The sequence below is a fragment of the Symsagittifera roscoffensis genome, chromosome 10 (genome assembly GCF_963678635.1).
Source record: "Symsagittifera roscoffensis chromosome 10, txSymRosc1.1, whole genome shotgun sequence".
Taxonomy (NCBI): Eukaryota; Metazoa; Xenacoelomorpha; order Acoela; family Convolutidae; genus Symsagittifera; species Symsagittifera roscoffensis.
Window position 1 is genome coordinate 45,396,555 of NC_087071.1, and position 16,589 is coordinate 45,413,143.

At 35.0% G+C, this 16,589-nt stretch overlaps 2 protein-coding genes across 5 annotated transcripts in view; both read right to left on the reverse strand.

Moving 5' to 3' along the window:
* The window catches only part of LOC134855486 (protein argonaute-2-like), a 32,763-nt gene extending 21,752 nt beyond the window's left edge, over positions 1-11,011 (reverse strand). For 2 of the 4 annotated variants that reach the window (XM_063872024.1, XM_063872022.1), the window contains exons 1-4: positions 10,471-11,011; positions 9,958-10,158; positions 9,355-9,515; positions 926-1,065 (exon numbers count right to left, since the gene is read on the reverse strand). In XM_063872024.1, coding sequence (XP_063728094.1) covers positions 926-1,065; positions 9,355-9,515; positions 9,958-10,158; positions 10,471-10,619 — 651 coding nt within the window. In that variant the 5' untranslated portion in view covers positions 10,620-11,011. Of the gene's footprint in view, positions 1-925; positions 1,066-3,671; positions 4,195-9,354; positions 9,516-9,957; positions 10,159-10,470 lie in introns of those variants that run through there. The other 2 variants (XM_063872023.1, XM_063872025.1) reach the window with 2 other exon arrangements.
* Positions 11,012-11,124: 113 nt separating this feature from the next.
* Positions 11,125-16,327, reverse strand: LOC134855487 (putative peptidyl-tRNA hydrolase PTRHD1). Its single transcript, XM_063872026.1, has 4 exons — positions 15,997-16,327; positions 12,663-12,728; positions 12,085-12,188; positions 11,125-11,445 (listed from the first exon to the last, which is right to left on the reverse strand). The coding sequence occupies exons 1-4, from the start codon at positions 16,085-16,087 to the stop codon at positions 11,326-11,328; spliced, it is 381 nt and encodes a 126-aa protein (XP_063728096.1). The 5' UTR covers positions 16,088-16,327; the 3' UTR covers positions 11,125-11,325.
* Between the last annotated feature and the right edge of the window lie 262 nt (positions 16,328-16,589).

Here is a 16,589-nt window from a genome sequence, read left to right on the forward strand (position 1 = left end):
GGAGCGACTGAAGTAGCCGAGGAGATGGAGAGTGCTATTTTTAGACTCCTTGACTGCAATTTCGAAGTTGGCGTCATGTCACTTATTAGCCGGGAAGGTAAACGCTCTCTTATCAGGAGAGTGAATAAATGCTACAGAAATCTAACGGCATGGTATAAAATCCCGCTCTTTAAAACTGTAAAGTTCAGCTATCGGAGGCATGTTTGCGCAGATGGTCTTCACCCCACAGCAAATGGCGTGCGCGAACTTGCTAAGGACTTTTATGACGCCTTCAGAAGCATAGAAAATCCAATGGCTGTGAAACGAAGGCAAAGAAGGCGACGACGATGAAACGCCCAGCTCATTTTAGAGCGGGTCCGATTTTTAACCATCTTCAAAGAACATTTTCTGTTCAAATCCCAGCTCATTTTAGAGTGGGTACGGCTATCGACAGAAACGAACTCATCTTTAGCGGAGCGACTGATTATTCTTACGACAAAACTGGTTTTTAATTAAACTCAAACACCTTTCAATTCAAGAAATTGGTGTCGAAATAACATATGTGATGATGGTGATGATGATGTTGGCAGTCCAAGTCTTCAACTATTATCGGGAAAAACGGCATAGTACCAGGTTGCAATACACTTGTTCTCGCAAGTGCAATAGTTCATTGTTCTAGAAAACTCATCACACCGTTCACTATCTGCATTTTTCGAACTAGCCCAATCAAAAAAATGATGAGTTTGGTGCCTTAACGTCAGATACATTTATTTCACCTTTACAGCTTGATTGAAGTATTCCTCGTGATTAATCGAAGTGCACACAAGCAAAAAAGCTTACATCTCCAAAAATTCAAAACTCTATTGATCCAGTGTTCTCAGTTTGGGTTACTATTAGCAAAAAAAAACTGAATTATTAAAGATAGTGGATCAACAAGTCAACTTACATCATAGTGGAAAATGTCAATGTTTGGCAGTTTGATCTTGAAATGATTCGCCCGCAAGTAGATTGGTCTGCCCTCCCGCCCCTGGTCTGGCCTGGTGAGACACGTGAACACTCCGTCGCCAGGGCTGGAAGGAGTTCCCGCTGAAAAAAAAAATAATCGGAGTTATATGCGGAAAAATTACACCTAGAATCCATTCCGACAGTCTGAAGTTCGGTTCGTCCTGATTGGAATATGAAAACATTACCCAACTCAAATTTCACTAAGATTAGACATCATCACCCAATACATTTTACAGCAAGACGTCAATTAAGTTTTTATTAACTATTGTCGGCGAATAATAGAACTGAGAAAAAAAAACGATTTATTGTATAACGGGTAACTTTTTCAAGCTCTCGAACCAATTAAACCGCTGTGAAGCTATTCTAAACGTAAAAGTTATTTTCAAAAAAATTTAACCATCGGAGAAAACTGGATAAACGTTATTCCTTTTATTCCACAACGCCATTTTCACTCATTTTTTTGCAGGACGTTATAGCAGTTGGGACCAATTTACTTTGCCACAATCCAACAAAGAATAAACATTTGAAAGCGTTGAAAGTTGATTTAATTCACCGAGCTATGATTAATCACGCATCATCGATAATTTGCATCAATGATAACTGCATACAAGCTCATATGTCTTCTCATATACGATTAACAATAACCTGGCTTTTACACCAGAAGCCTCATTGTTTCTTCAATTCAGTTTAAGCGACAACGTTTCAAAAGGTTATAAGCTAGAATGGATATGAACTATCGCTTCTAAATTTAAGGTCTTTTCGGCCAAAAAGAACAAAACGGAAATCTCTGTTGTATTATTTCTGACAAAATATCTACTCTATAAAAACAGATAAAAATAAGCCTTGAAAATTAAAGCTTTTGCTGTGCCGGATTCAAAACTACTGCTAGGAGGTTTAGAGCCCCCTGTCATCGCATCTGCTTGCGCCACGGGCCCTTGACAAATTACAAACACTAGCCAAAGATAAAGCAGCTACATAAGCTAAAAAAATTTCCAATGCTATGCAGCAAAAGTGGCACCAAATACGAATAGACACAATTTTGCGGGACCGCGACAAATCGAAAGAAAAGAAAACTCAAAATTAATTTATGTCGTAAGAAATTCGGTTTAAGGTCGCCGGTGGGCGCAATGCATTTGCTTTGCTACTTCGCGGAGATAACCGGCACTAAATTTCGTATGAGGTACTACCCTCTGTAGGCAAGCTCGCAACACGTTGGCACTACCGACTGCGGCGGTGAGTACATTGCGAGTTGCACTTTAATGGGAGCTGTATTTTATTGCGAGTTATCTTTTGTTGCGAGTTGTGGCATCGCGCAACTTCGCAAGTAATAATTTAGATAATAACAAATGAGCATCATGGATAAGTGCATAAGAGTGCAAACAATATGGCCCAGCAAAATGAGAAACTGTAAACATCCAAAATTTTTACGAATATTAAGCGGAGGTTAAATATCTTTCAATATGTTTAACTCGTTGCGTGACATAAGAGGAGTGTAAAAAAACTATTATTTCGCATTGAAATGAGCTTCTTGCATTGGAAAAAAAACGATTGACCGCACTAAACTGGCAAGCGTGCAAGTGTAAAATGTATATTACAGGTGATTTGAACAAACAAATTTGATTCAAAAATACGTATCAAATTGCACGGCTACAATTCAGCCTGTAATTCATAAGTAAATTTATGAATTTAATTTATCTAGTGAGCAACATTAGCGCAAATTATTTAATTTCTGTCTCATATTTACAGCAAACGCTTAAAAAAACGGGAAAATACCGTCTAGTTGCTCTTGTTTTTTTTTTTAGCTGAGACCTCTTTATACGTTAATTTTAGAAGTAGTTCAAAGCATGACTACGTTGCGCTGGTGCAAAAAGGTGATTCAAGCTTCTAAACAAACAATCAATGCAAGAGAAAAAATGAAAATTCACCAAAAGATAACCAACAGAAATTCAAATGTTGAGGAACTCTTGAAGACAAACCGAACAAAAATGAGTGACTTTTGCAAAACTGCGAAAAAACAAATCATGTTATATCTCTTTGATTTTTAGGCATCTTTCAATTTGCGCCATTTCCTATTTGGACAATGAGAAGCGCAAGTTTCGTTCCTCTACGCAATAGGACTGAAATGAAAAAATTTTGACTGAAACGAAATTTTGCAAAACTTCCTTTACGCAACATTTTGACTGAAATGAAAAAGAAATTAAAATTCAAACCGAGAAAAATCAAAACAGACAATTGAAAAAGTGTCAAGGAACTCAAGAAGTTTTTAAAAACATGATTGATTTTGTTAAACAGTTTTGCATTTTCGAGTTTCAAAGAAAAAATATATGACCTTTAAAATTTGAAAATCGCAAACCATTCATAATTGACAATTTTTGTGACCCAAATTGATCATGGAATTCTAAGTGGAATCAACTTTTGAAACTAGAAGTTTTTCATGATTTTTTTTGCACCACTTCCACTTTTGTTACTACAGAGTGTCGGTTGCCGCCGTTTATTAAGAAAACGAACTTGAATCGAACTTTAAAATGTATATCAACTCCACCTATATAAGTGTCTTCAATATGCTCATTGACAATTAATTTGAGTGCGAACAAATTTTTTCCTGGAAAATCAACCAAACTAAAAAAAATGATAAATCGGTCTAATTGAATTCGTTGTCAAACTACTTTCGTAGATCTGTCAAATACCTGAAAACGTAGATCTGTTGCTGTTACTCCCCCCACTCTGCCCATCACTACTGGAGGAGGGGGTGGAGAACAAGCCCACACTAAAAGCAGGTGTTCTATTATGGCCCCCTCCCACCAGACTGCCATTGGTGGCAGAGTTCAGAAGCAGATCTGGCGGACCACCAAGAGACAGGGGCACTCTACTGCTGTTTGATGTGGCAGACGAGGGGTTGAATATACTGCTTCCGTTGAAGTAACTGTACTCCCCCATTCACGTTTTCAAGTAAATTGAATTAGTAAAAGTAATTTTACGAATTAAATTGCAAAAAAGCCAAAAATTAAAAAGATTCCCGAAATATTTTTTGCTCTCAACTGAGTTTGTTTAAATCACTCAAGTTTGAAAATTAAAATTGAGATTAGATGTTTTCGTTTTCTTCGTTAATAACGAAAGCCAATTAGAATTGAAGTAATTATAAATACTATGAGACAAAAAATCCGGATAAATAGCTAGATGTATCCAAGAATTTACCTCCAAAAAATTATACAATTAATCAAATATATTTAAAAAATGATCTAAATTTCAAGTTTATATTGACTGTAATTTTTTTTTACTTCGGCAGCAAAGTTAATTAAAAGTTTATAGTTTAACTGGTAGTAAAACTGGTAAAATATCCGTAGTAAAAGCGTTAAGTTTAACTGAAGCGGCGTAACTTCATTTAACAGCTAACTGTGCTCTTATGGTTATAGTTATAATAAAAATAAAACATCAAAGGCTGGCAAGCGGTTAAAAAAGAAGAAGCTTCTTTACATGTATTACAACAAAGGGAAGAAAAACATTGATGTATAGGAATAGCCTTCAAATATAATACTAAAATACTGGAAATGCCGCCGTGTTGAAGGTTACGTTATGGTCTTTTTGGTACCGATTCCACGCCGCACATTTATCTTTTGAATAAGGACCGCAAGGGTAAAGAATAACTTCAAGTGAAAACACATCACCACACAACACATTACATTTACACGGGGAAATTATTTTCCTGGGGGTAAATCGAGGTGCCTGCGTAACTGTTGAAGCAGTAAAATAATTCCATCGATCTTCAGAGAAAAACTAAGTAACTGAAAATTATCAAATTTCGATTTGAGTTTTCATGAATACATTTTTTATAATTAGGAATCAAAAAGGAGCAGTAAAAAAAACTTCTCATTATCACGAAACTAGCAGACAGTTTCTGTTTCAGTCAGAATTCAATTCCCTTTAAAAATGTAACTGAATTCAACTTCAATTATAAAATGTAACTAAGTGCAGCACAAGTACAATTGTAATTGATTTATTTCGAGCATCAACATATAGCTGGTATTCTGATTATGCTTGAATGAACAAAACTAGCACAGGCTATTCCGATGAACACAGTTCTGTTCTTATGCAGGATATATAGGATCCTCTATTGCATAACAAGATGGTATGTCCATTTAGTATCGTATGGTACGTTATATGGTATCAATAAGCGTGCAGTTCGAATGGTAGAAGGAGGTATGGTAATTTGTAGGACCAAAACAGTAGTTGCGTAATAAATGATATTAGTACATGTCTGTATGTAGTGTATGTATTCGTCTTAGTTTCGATCGTGTGATTATCTAGTCTTGTTCCTCTCTTTTTACAGCTCAATACTGTTTCACTTTCTGAGGCAAAGTATGGTGGATATTTATCCGTGAGGTTAAACTATAAAATTACCGCAAAAAATCCAACAGTTGTGAACATATATCTCTATTTGGGTCTGGGACGAACTTCAACCAACGGAATTTAAGCCGACGGAATTTCAAACCGAAGCGACAATAAGAACCGTTGAAAGAGATACCGAATCACACCACTAAAACATTTGCTGCAATAAAAACACACCATGTATTTAAATTCAACCATTTTTTTGGACATATGATTTCGATGACCATGTTTTCGCAAAATATTTTGGCTTGAATTCGCGTCGGCTTGATGTCCTTCGCCCTCGGCTATCTTTATCTTATATATCTGCATGCCCATTATTTCGTCTATGGTTTTAACGTGTTGGTCACACAATACGTGTGTATCAACTGAAGGAAGACGTGACTATTTATGTGAAAGTAATGTTAAGACTAGTAGCGTAAGTACATGTATTGTGTGTATGGTAAGAATAAAGAGATCAGAGGGATAGAAACTTAAGGGTTAGTCTTACGTTAGCCCACTAGGGACGAAACTTTTCGTCCAGTTTCACAAATGGTTCGAATAGACGACGCTAAACTGTATATAACTACACAAGTAAATAAAACTAAAACTCCAGCCAATTTCAACAAAAAAAATGAAACTTTCCTGGATAAAAGATGAATTCATAACTGTTTAGTGGTAATTTAGACTTTTAAACTCAAAACATAGCCTTTGAATCCAATTCCAGTTGAAACAAGAAAAATATAACATCCATAAATAGTCGAACAAAGCTTTTGAGAGCAAAAAAAATTCGGAAACAGCAAAATTATTACAAATTATCACTAAATAGTAAAATATGGCCATGAGAACAAAACATGAAGTTTTACCAAGAACCGAACTAAAAAAAACGAAAAAATAAAAAAGCAATATTTTATAACTTCACATATTTAGCGACATTAAGACAGCAAATGCTTGAAAAAGCTAAAGATGAAAAGCCTCAAAAACGCAAAAAACGTCATCTTTACATAACTACAAATTAAAGAAAATCTTCACTTTTGGCGAATCGATCAATTCGGTTGTCAGAATCGTCGACTCAATGGTGGCATTAGGAAAAAATTACCAATTCGTAGCAAGAATTCCTTCATTATTCAAATAGTCACGTGCAAATACTTTCACTACATGTTAGTCTAGTTGATTGTGAAAGAGCGTCTATTTGTTTTACACTTTCATTCCCTCCCGTCTACTTTTGTAGTAAACTTCAGGAATCGGTAGACAAAAGAACAGTTCAATATTCGAGGGAAAAGAGTATACAGGAATATCCTCTCCTTACTTTCGCCATTCTTCCACATAACACAAGGCTCTCAAGCCATGCGATCAGCGCTACAAATTTGTTCAACCTTTCCACATATAGGTAAAAAAACATCGTCAGCACAGCTAGAAAAATGTCAATGAACTCAAGCAAAAGAAAAAACGACTGATTATTTTTGAAGTATTTTCAAAGCAAAAACTAGGCTCATCATTTTTTAGATTTTCAACATTTCAGGATTGACACTTTGAAACTCAACGTCATTCAAGTTCCGCATTTCGCGCTCAATCCACTGTCGCTATTGGAGATAGTAATTTGCCTTCTTTAAAAAAACACAACCTAATTATATGTACTCACTTCGCTCAAGGACACACAGTAACAACTCAGGATGTTCCTAATACTTCCAAAAAAAAGACATTCTTTGTATTTTCTAAGCAACGTGAAGGCGCAAAAGTCCAGCTTCTAAAGCTTTATGAAAATGGAAACAATTTTGTCATCACGCTTTTTTGGGCCTTAGGTTCATGTGGCTTTTTTGTCATTAGGCTCATCTGGCTTTTCGGGATCCGATAAGCTTTTACACAACTTTCGTTGCAGTCCTGAGCCGAAAGCCAAGCAGCGTTTTATTGAAAGAAAAGACATGAAAAAATTCCGAAAAACGAAAGCCTGGCCAACAGAAAGGTGGAAAAGAATCAATGAACGCAAGTAACCTCTTCGAGAAACACTTATTATTGACACTTGTTTTTTAAGAGTAACTCATTTTGAAAAAACTGAATCAATAGGTAAAGTTTTTCCTGCGCTGGGAAATCTGAAAACAAAAATTCATTCCGATTTTTGAAGAGGAAAAAATTTTTCGAGACTTTTACACTTCTGCAGTTCGATAGTTGAGCTTGCTTTGCTTTTACCAAGAAATGAACAGAACTTAAAAACAAATCAAGTGTCAAACCGCGAAAAATAAAACTTGAGCGTGAACACGTTAAGGCTAACTTTAACACATTAAGACTTAAAAAAACAAGAATCGAACAAAAGACTTAAAAAAAACAAGAATCGAACAAAAACAAACAAAAGAAACATCACGATCCATATAAAATTTGTAACTAGGTTCATCGACACTTGATAAAAATAAAGATCACACTTAACTCTGAAATCTCAACTTGAACACTCTAGAAGTGTGATCCAATCTATTACAGATAATATTGTAATAGTCTAGCTTAGAAGATGAGACAAAAAACTGTTAAGCCGAAACAAACATTCGCTTCGTTGGAATTTTGAGGTCGAAACACTGCAATCATTGTCTCAAACCAAGACCTAAAAACAAGAATAGCCGGTTGCTGTGCAACTAGGACAGAATATTCCGACCACATTCTCAGAAAAAAAAATTGTTCTTCTTCAAATTAGTGTGTTTTGGTATATATCTTGTGCTGATAGAACCATACAAACGCGTAGCAATTATGTGATTTAGGCAAAAACGACTAAAATTGCCTTCAATAAGGAAATTCAGATTCTCGGTAGTTTTTTTTGACAGAGCAGCGCTAAATAATGTTCACAAAACTAATTTTCCTTTTAGTAAAATCAAGCAATTTTTAGCCTTCAATGGTAATTTTCATATATAATTAACGTTACTCGATCGCTTTAATTGATCGAAAGTAGACGAGAATCAAAAAACTCAAACCGGTTTTTATCGACACTGTGAGAATTTTTTGGAATTTTTTAACGTCGTTCGTTCGAATCTGGACTGAATGGGCTTTAATATGATATCACTAAACCCAGTTCGATGATTATTTGTGGTAATTGATTTTGTGTGGAAAACACAAAAAGAGAAAAACTAAAACACACCCGAATTCAATGTTCCTTTCCATTTTCAATAGTCGGAACAACAAGGATAGCCGGTTACTGTGCAAGTAGCGCAGAATGTTCCGTCTTAAAAACGCAAATGAAGTTTTTTCTCAAGCTTAGGCATATTCAACAGTCAGAATAAAAAAGGCAAATTGAAATACAGTTTGTGTAGAAAATGAAAAAAATCATGAAATTTTTTTAATCAAAAAAGAATATTGAAATCACGTAGACAAATATTAGGTATAAAATTGAGCGTCATCAATTTCGTTTAGTGTCGCAAACTTCGCAACGTAATGATGTGATCATTTAAACACATGTTCAATTTTTTTTTTGAAAAATTAAGTTGAAAACTTACTTGAAATATTTGGAAAATTGTAAAAGACAGCTACAAAAACTTCATGAATGGGGTCAAAACCTGTTTGAGCCGAAAAAAAAACTGTTGACATCAAAAATTTCATAATAAAACCCTATCAGATAAGAAATAGCGCTTCAAAAAAACGGAAAACGAACCGACAGAAACTAGGATGAAAACCACAAAACCCCCCGAAAAAATTACAACCTGATGCGGGCTTTACCGAATTACTATTCAACTGTAGTTTTATTTGAATTTTCAAGAAATTGAGCATGTCAGGCATCCAGGAGATGAAATGAATCCTGTGAACAATGATGTTTACGAGAAAAAAGTCTTCTTGTCTCCGATTGCAAAAAATTCAGACCGCTTTTTCCCAGAACTTTGTTTTGTGGAATCCAAATGGGCTCTCAAAGGGCATCAATATGATATCAGACTTGCCTCCTATGACCTTTACCAGCGAAAATAAAATCAAACATAAATTAGCCAAGTGTATTAATTTTAATATTCACTTAAATATATACAAAAGATCTTAACGTACAATGCTGAGAGTATCCGCCGCCCCTCTGTTGGGCATTGTTGTTGTTAGGGGGTCCTCCGCCCGACTGCTGCTGGAATGCATCACCCCCTCCAGGGTATCCAGTGGATCCAGAGTGAAGAGACTGGTTCGAATCCGACCCTTTCCTGGGTCCACCAACCATGCTGAAACAACCACTCGGAGTTTAAACACAAGCATGCTGATCAGTTCTGATCACGTTCATATGTTCCCTGATTTTCTATGTTTATAAAAAATAAGGTGAAAACTTTTCTGCTTTTTTCAGTTCATATTCCTTCTATTTCTTTAATCGAAACTAAAACTTCGCTAGAGGAGTCTATGTAGAAATGAATTTTGCGTGAGAAAAGGAGGTACCTAAAGTAAGATATGCAGAGAACATAACTTATTTTTTTTGCGGGAAAATGCGCTGCTAAGAAGAAGACGATTTTTAACGACTGGTTGAAGCTTGCAGAATTTGAATGGATTGAACACTCGAATGAAACAGAAAAAAACCACCTTATTAGTTTGAAGAAAGGTAGAAAAAATAATTTCTTCATGACGATGATTGATACTGATAATGCTACAAAACTTAAAAAATCGAAAACGCACCTGTTTCGGGAGGATCCATTACCTCCGGGGGCCATCATGATAGGATCAGAGGGGGTAGGGGCGAATGCATTGAATATGGAGTCGGTGAACACTCCCCCAATGCCTGTGTTCATAGTTGTGATGCCATTGTTGTTTGTAGTGACTGCCCCGAATATACTACCAGCACCGCCACCACCACCACCGATACTTCCGTGTATACTGCTATTCGATACAAAAATGATAGATGGGTCCCTTTCAACTAATTTAATGTATCAAAAGTAACTAAAAAGGCAGAATTTCCGGAACCGGAAAATCTAACTGAAGCAAAGCTTGAAAAAAATTAAGACTCACTAAAACTAATATTTTTTCGGTAGCAACAAAATGCCGAATCAAAAACAGCACAATTTTCGTTCATTAACACATAAAACAATGCAATTTGATTCTTGGGCCAATATAATTTCGTTTTACAACTACTTTGAAATCTTCTCAGAATGAAATTGCTTGAGTTTTAGGGTCCATCTGTCATATTTATACCCGTCATTCAAGCCCCCTCCTCCCCTCTCCCCCATCCCACTAGGGGGTAAGTGGGAGTGCATGTCGCCTCTGTTGTTTCCATTCCCGTTGCCAGATCCGTTGTTGCCGGGGGCGAAAAAAGAAGGCGTATATATAGGTGGATATGACATGTTTCCTGATTCGAATAAATTATTAACTCTACTTCTTTTCCAACTAATAAATTAATTCGCAATACAAATCAAAACAAATAATATTAAACTTTTTAGATACCAAATTAAAAATAACTTCGATATGATGCAGAGTTTCTGTAGGTCCTTAAATTATTGTGAATAATAAAGGAACTATTTTGTATCTTGCAGAAATCAGTCTGAACTTAATCAATTTAGAATCTGTTTAAAATTCAGATTATATCTGTGGTTGGATGTAGTTTTCCTGTCTTTCGTTGTTAAGTGCTAGAAGATGGTGGTGAAATTTGTTCAGAATTGGATTTGAAAATCCAACTCTCTCAGAGAAAAGGATTGCTTGTTAATATTTGAGATGGTACTACAGGCTAAGCATAATCATCTCTGAAAACAAAACTGGGGTTAGTATTGGCACACACAAAAAATAATCATTTTAAAACACTTGTGCGCTTTCAAATTCCGACAAACAAATGGTTTTTAATTATTTGCAAAGAACTGAATTTACAATGCTTTACCTAAAAACTACCACCAATTAATCGCACCGGAAAGCAAAACTTAAATGATTTACAAAAATTAATAACAAAAATTATGACGATGATGCTCTACTGTTTGTACGTCTGACCGAAGGAACGGCTTAATTTCATCTTCTGTTCGCTACTTTTTTCTCCGTCATACAACTACTTGTGAATCAGTTTCATCTGAATAGCTGAAATTGTTTCACAAATTCGGATACTTCTGGCTTCCCAATGGGTCGGATGGCCAAACACGTTGGGTAATTCTCGGGCTGTTCGATCCACAGTTTGTGAGCTATGTCCTAGACAAATTCTGAACTTTTGTTTTGACAGCTGAACAGTTACATTAAAAAAGATAGCAGACAATTAGATCCTACAGACGATTATCGGAGAACATTATATGGTAGGTGTATTTACTATTGTGGTGGGCGTTTCAAAAAATTGTCAACAATTTCGTAGAGCTTTTTTGAAAGTTGACTGGATGGTTTTCCGAGCTCACAAAAACACCAGAAATGTTTAGACTAAAATTAGCAGATAAAACTAACAGCACTTATATCTACAGTTGTTCGAAATGTCTTTTAATATTTCCAAGAATATTTTGCATGAAGACCTAGCGAGTTTGCGACATTATTTGACGATGAAACTGCTCCAAACCCAAGTTAGTCTTTCAGGAATAAATCAATACCGATAATCATGGAGGCTTTTCCCATGACAGAACGAACAATTTATAGACTCAACAAAATGCTTCAAATCAAACTCTCTAAAATTCTGACCAACCTATTACGTCATTTTTAAAATAGATTTTGACTACAGAATTCTTAACTTTCGTGTAGTGTAACTCTCGGTTATTTGTATATTCTTGCATGAGTTCCTCAGCCTTTTTTCTTCAAAAATTGATTTTGTCTTCCATAAATTAATCGACACCATTGAACTCTACTGACCTTTGAGGTCAAAGTGTCACTCAGCTGAGAGAGCTCATCACTTGTTTTGCTCTTCAACACCACCTTGTGCATGTTGTCCAAATCACTCAAGTACTGCTGCGTGTCTGCATTGGATTCATTAACAATTACTAGGGTTGTCACCAATTGGAAAATGTTTACCCTATTTAACCTCAAAAGAGGGCCGCCACTGATTAAAAAAAACGCCGTAAAAACTGACGGGCAATTCTTGATGAATTAAATTTTCACGCACGTAAAACTCAAGTGTCAAATGTTGCAAAACTCATTTTTCCTTCAATAATAATACAAACTTGTCCTTGTTTCTTAAGTTTCGGTATTTTTATGCCAGTAGTTCCAGCGTGTTCTACGACATAATTCAGTGAGCCCAACTTTCTTTCATCTCGAACGACAAAAAACACGTCTAATTATTATTGTGGCATATATTAGTTTGACTCAATATGATAACAAAAGTAAGTGTTACATAGCTCACTTGCCGGGAGTGGGTGAAGGGGGGTTAGAGGGTAGGAGAAAGGAGCAAAAAAAAAAAACAATTTTGTTATATTTAAAAATTACTGACAACCCTGGATGCGAGTATGTAAGATGTATGATAGCTGAGGAAGCGTGACATGCTTGTGCAACTAGAGCTCCTGCCAAGGATCGAAAGCTTCAGCCGTTGATTTGCTTGGGAACTTTTTAAAACGACTTTTTAGAATAATTGAATGTATGAGTGTTGCGAGATAATAATAAATAAGACGATAAACAAGATAAATAAAACGCCAGTTTCTAAGCCCCGCAAAAGCACAACACATTTTTGTCTTATTGTTCATACGTAACATATTCGAAAAACATATTCGTAACATAACCGAACTTCAGAAAAAATCAAAGGGTGAACTGGAAAAGAGCCGGCATAGTCTGTCATGATTTTAGCTTCGGAACCTCGAAATGCCAAGCAGCTTTAAGAATAGAGTTCGCAGCGCTATCAGTCTAACCCAAAAAAAAAACACAAAAAAGACCATTTGACGAGTTTTAAATAGATTCCTGCAGACCCAACTTATTTACAACATTAAACATTTTAATCGAAAATATTTGACAAATCTTTCTGACGGCGTCGTTCTATTTTTCCGACCAATGACTACTAGGAAAAAATCTGTCTTTGGGCTGAACCCGGATGATAGTCTAATTCTTATAATCCATATTACGTAGTCATAATTAAATTTTACAACAGTTATATTAGTTTTCGAAGTTTCTTATAGCTATTTCTTCGGATAATTTTTTCAAATCAAAATATTTTCAGCAAAAAAATAGGCTTCTTGCGTTCTTTCATCTGTGCTACGGTGGCTAGACAATCGGGAAACATTGCCGACAAAATCGCAGAAAACTGATACTATGAAATTTCCAAATTTTTGAGTTTTAGACTAACTTCGAGCGAGTAAAGCGAGAGAGCAATCTTAACACTTGCGAAAACACGAAAAAAAAGCAGCTCTATCAAGTTTAATAAGAAAAAGTAGATATAAGCCTTAAATTAACAAAAACTCGGCTACGTATAGGATTCGAATCTGCGCCCTATGGCAATCAAAATATTTTGAGTCTCACGCACTATCCTCTCAGCCACTCAAGCTTAACAACCGACAAACACTAAAAACGAATAAAGCAGCTACATATGCTAACAAATTGCCAATGTGATTCAGCACCAAATACAAATACTCAGTTTTGCAAAAAATATTTTGAAATAAAACAAACTGAAGGCATCCACACTAACTTTGCATATAACAAATCGCAAAGCATAGAGCCACATTATATATAAACTATGCATTTGAAAAAATTGCGCGATATATTGAGTTAGAAAATTTCTGAAATCGAATTTTTATCATTGTGATATTGTTTGAAACGAATAGCTTTTTTCGGTTCATTTGATGAATTAGAAATGCATCAACGGTGTTAATTTGATACTATTCGAATGTCAAAGGACATCCTATCAAAAAGCTGTAGAGGTGCCTCACCATTTTTGGGGTGCCGCAAAATAAAAATTCCTCACCAATATTTGAGACTTAGATTGGAAAAAAAAGAAAGTTCGTACTAATACACTAGCTCGCAAGTGTAAAATGTAAGTTTATGATAGTATAATTTTTTAGCATTTTTAGCATTCACAGCTAAATTTAACACCAGTTATATCAGTTTTTGAAGTTTCTTTTACCGCTTTCTTCTGATAATTTTTTTAATCAAAAAATTTTTTTTAAAATTTTTTTCGACTTTTTAAAACATTTTTTTTCACGAAAACTGTAGAATATGCCTGACCTATTTTTCCTAGGTTCTAGGCTTTCTTACAGATCGTAACATCACAGCACGTAAAAAACGGGACGCAACTTTTTTCTGGAAAAAACCTTTGTTTTTTTTTGTGGTCAGAACTTCCTGTGTTACTTGCACAGCAACCAGCTATCACTGTTTTTATGATTGTTTTCTTTTTATTTCTATCAAAATCAAGTACCTTTAACACAGACGCAAAATAAAAATTCCTCACCAATATTTGAGACTTAGATTGGAAAAAAAGAAAGTTCGTACTAATACACTAGCTCGCAAGTGTAAAATGTAAGTTTATGATAGTATAATTTTTTAGCATTTTTAGCATTCACAGCTAAATTTAACACCAGTTATATCAGTTTTTGAAGTTTCTTTTACCGCTTTCTTCTGATAATTTTTTTAATCAAAAAATTTTTTTTAAAATTTTTTTCGACTTTTTAAAACATTTTTTTTCACGAAAACTGTAGAATATGCCTGACCTATTTTTCCTAGGTTCTAGGCTTTCTTACAGATCGTAACATCACAGCACGTAAAAAACGGGACGCAACTTTTTTCTGGAAAAAACCTTTGTTTTTTTTTTGTGGTCAGAACTTCCTGTGTTACTTGCACAGCAACCAGCTATCACTGTTTTTATGATTGTTTTCTTTTTATTTCTATCAAAATCAAGTACCTTTAACACAGACGCGAAGCTGCACTTCGCAAACACAAGCGAGGACCTCCGACCTGTATATTAAGCGTCTCTCGTACTTCCATCTAAGTCATGATTGATTTACAACAGGGAAAAATTACCCAAAAAATCGCAGAATAGAATGCTGAACAGAGAAAATAATTCTAGAAGTCAAAAAGTTCCAAATTTTTGAGTTTTAGAATAATTTTGAGCACGTAAAGCGAGAAAGAAGACTTTATACAAAAAACTCATTAGGAAAATTAGTTTTGGAATCTCAAAACTCAAAAAACAATTTTCTGCAAATGTAAAGTAAAAAATGAAAAATTTGTATATTTTTTCATTTTTGCTCATTTTTTTCATTTATTCATTTTTGCCTAATTCATTAAAAAGCTATGCGTTCGTATAGTTCTCTCATCACACCACGCAAAAAAACGTCATTAAATTGAAAAAAACTCAGCAATGAGGTCGCAACACGGGTTCTTTTCTGCTATACGGCCCAAACCTGATCTTTTATCATAATTTGAAAATTGGATCATAACGCTCGAGACTAATTTGTTAAAATTAATTCCAGCGAAGAAATTCTAGATTTTTTTGAAAGTCAAACAAATAGCCAGCAGACAGTATAAAAGCGTCAGGAAGGAGTCAATGAACGTAAGAAAACAACAAAAACGGACTTTTTTTGGAAAAAACTTCGACTTTCGAATTTTCAATTAAAAAATACACGGCCATAAAACTGTTTGAATGTCAAGAATTCATACAAAGAAATCAAAAGCCAAATGGCCAAAAAAAATCATCAAGATCTACATAAGAATCTTCACGACTTCATTGTCTCTTAAACAGAAGCTCAATTAAAAATTCTATTAGATTTGTTTGGGTCGTCTAACAGAATACACCCAGCACATTCTGTGATACTTTCTACATAAATTTTTTAATCAACGACTGTTTAGTGCCTTTGGGCCATTTCAAGTCTCCCCGAATCACAATGTACTGCACTAGATTTCCACCCCCACCATCACCATTTGCACTTTCAATTTCACTCATAATGGTCAGTAATCTCTTTCTGATATTTGAACCACAGTGATTACAATTGATATATTGGGACTTCTTGAGAAACCAGGATGTCTGGAAGACACACTTTCTAAAAATCAAGACATGCTTTCATCTGAAACTAACATTATCATCAAGGCAATAACGCGTTTGGTATTTTGACATTATCGAACTAATTTGATACCATACCAACATCATTTGTGTCTTACGTCGAAAAATAGAGTCGAAACACTTGGCCGTGAAATATGCACGTTATTTTCTATGATTCCTTATCTAGGGCCATTATATATAATCCATTGGCTCTTTTTCCTTCCCCCCCCCACCTGCAAATTTTTATCAGTAAAAATTATGTTCACTTTGTTCAATTGTTATGAAAATTGACATACGGACTAATTAGGTTATGACAAACAAATTTGGTCTTCATAATTAACCTTGTAATACCACCCGTTACACCATAAAATTCATGTTCGTGTGAGGTGGGGGGAAAAGGAAAAAG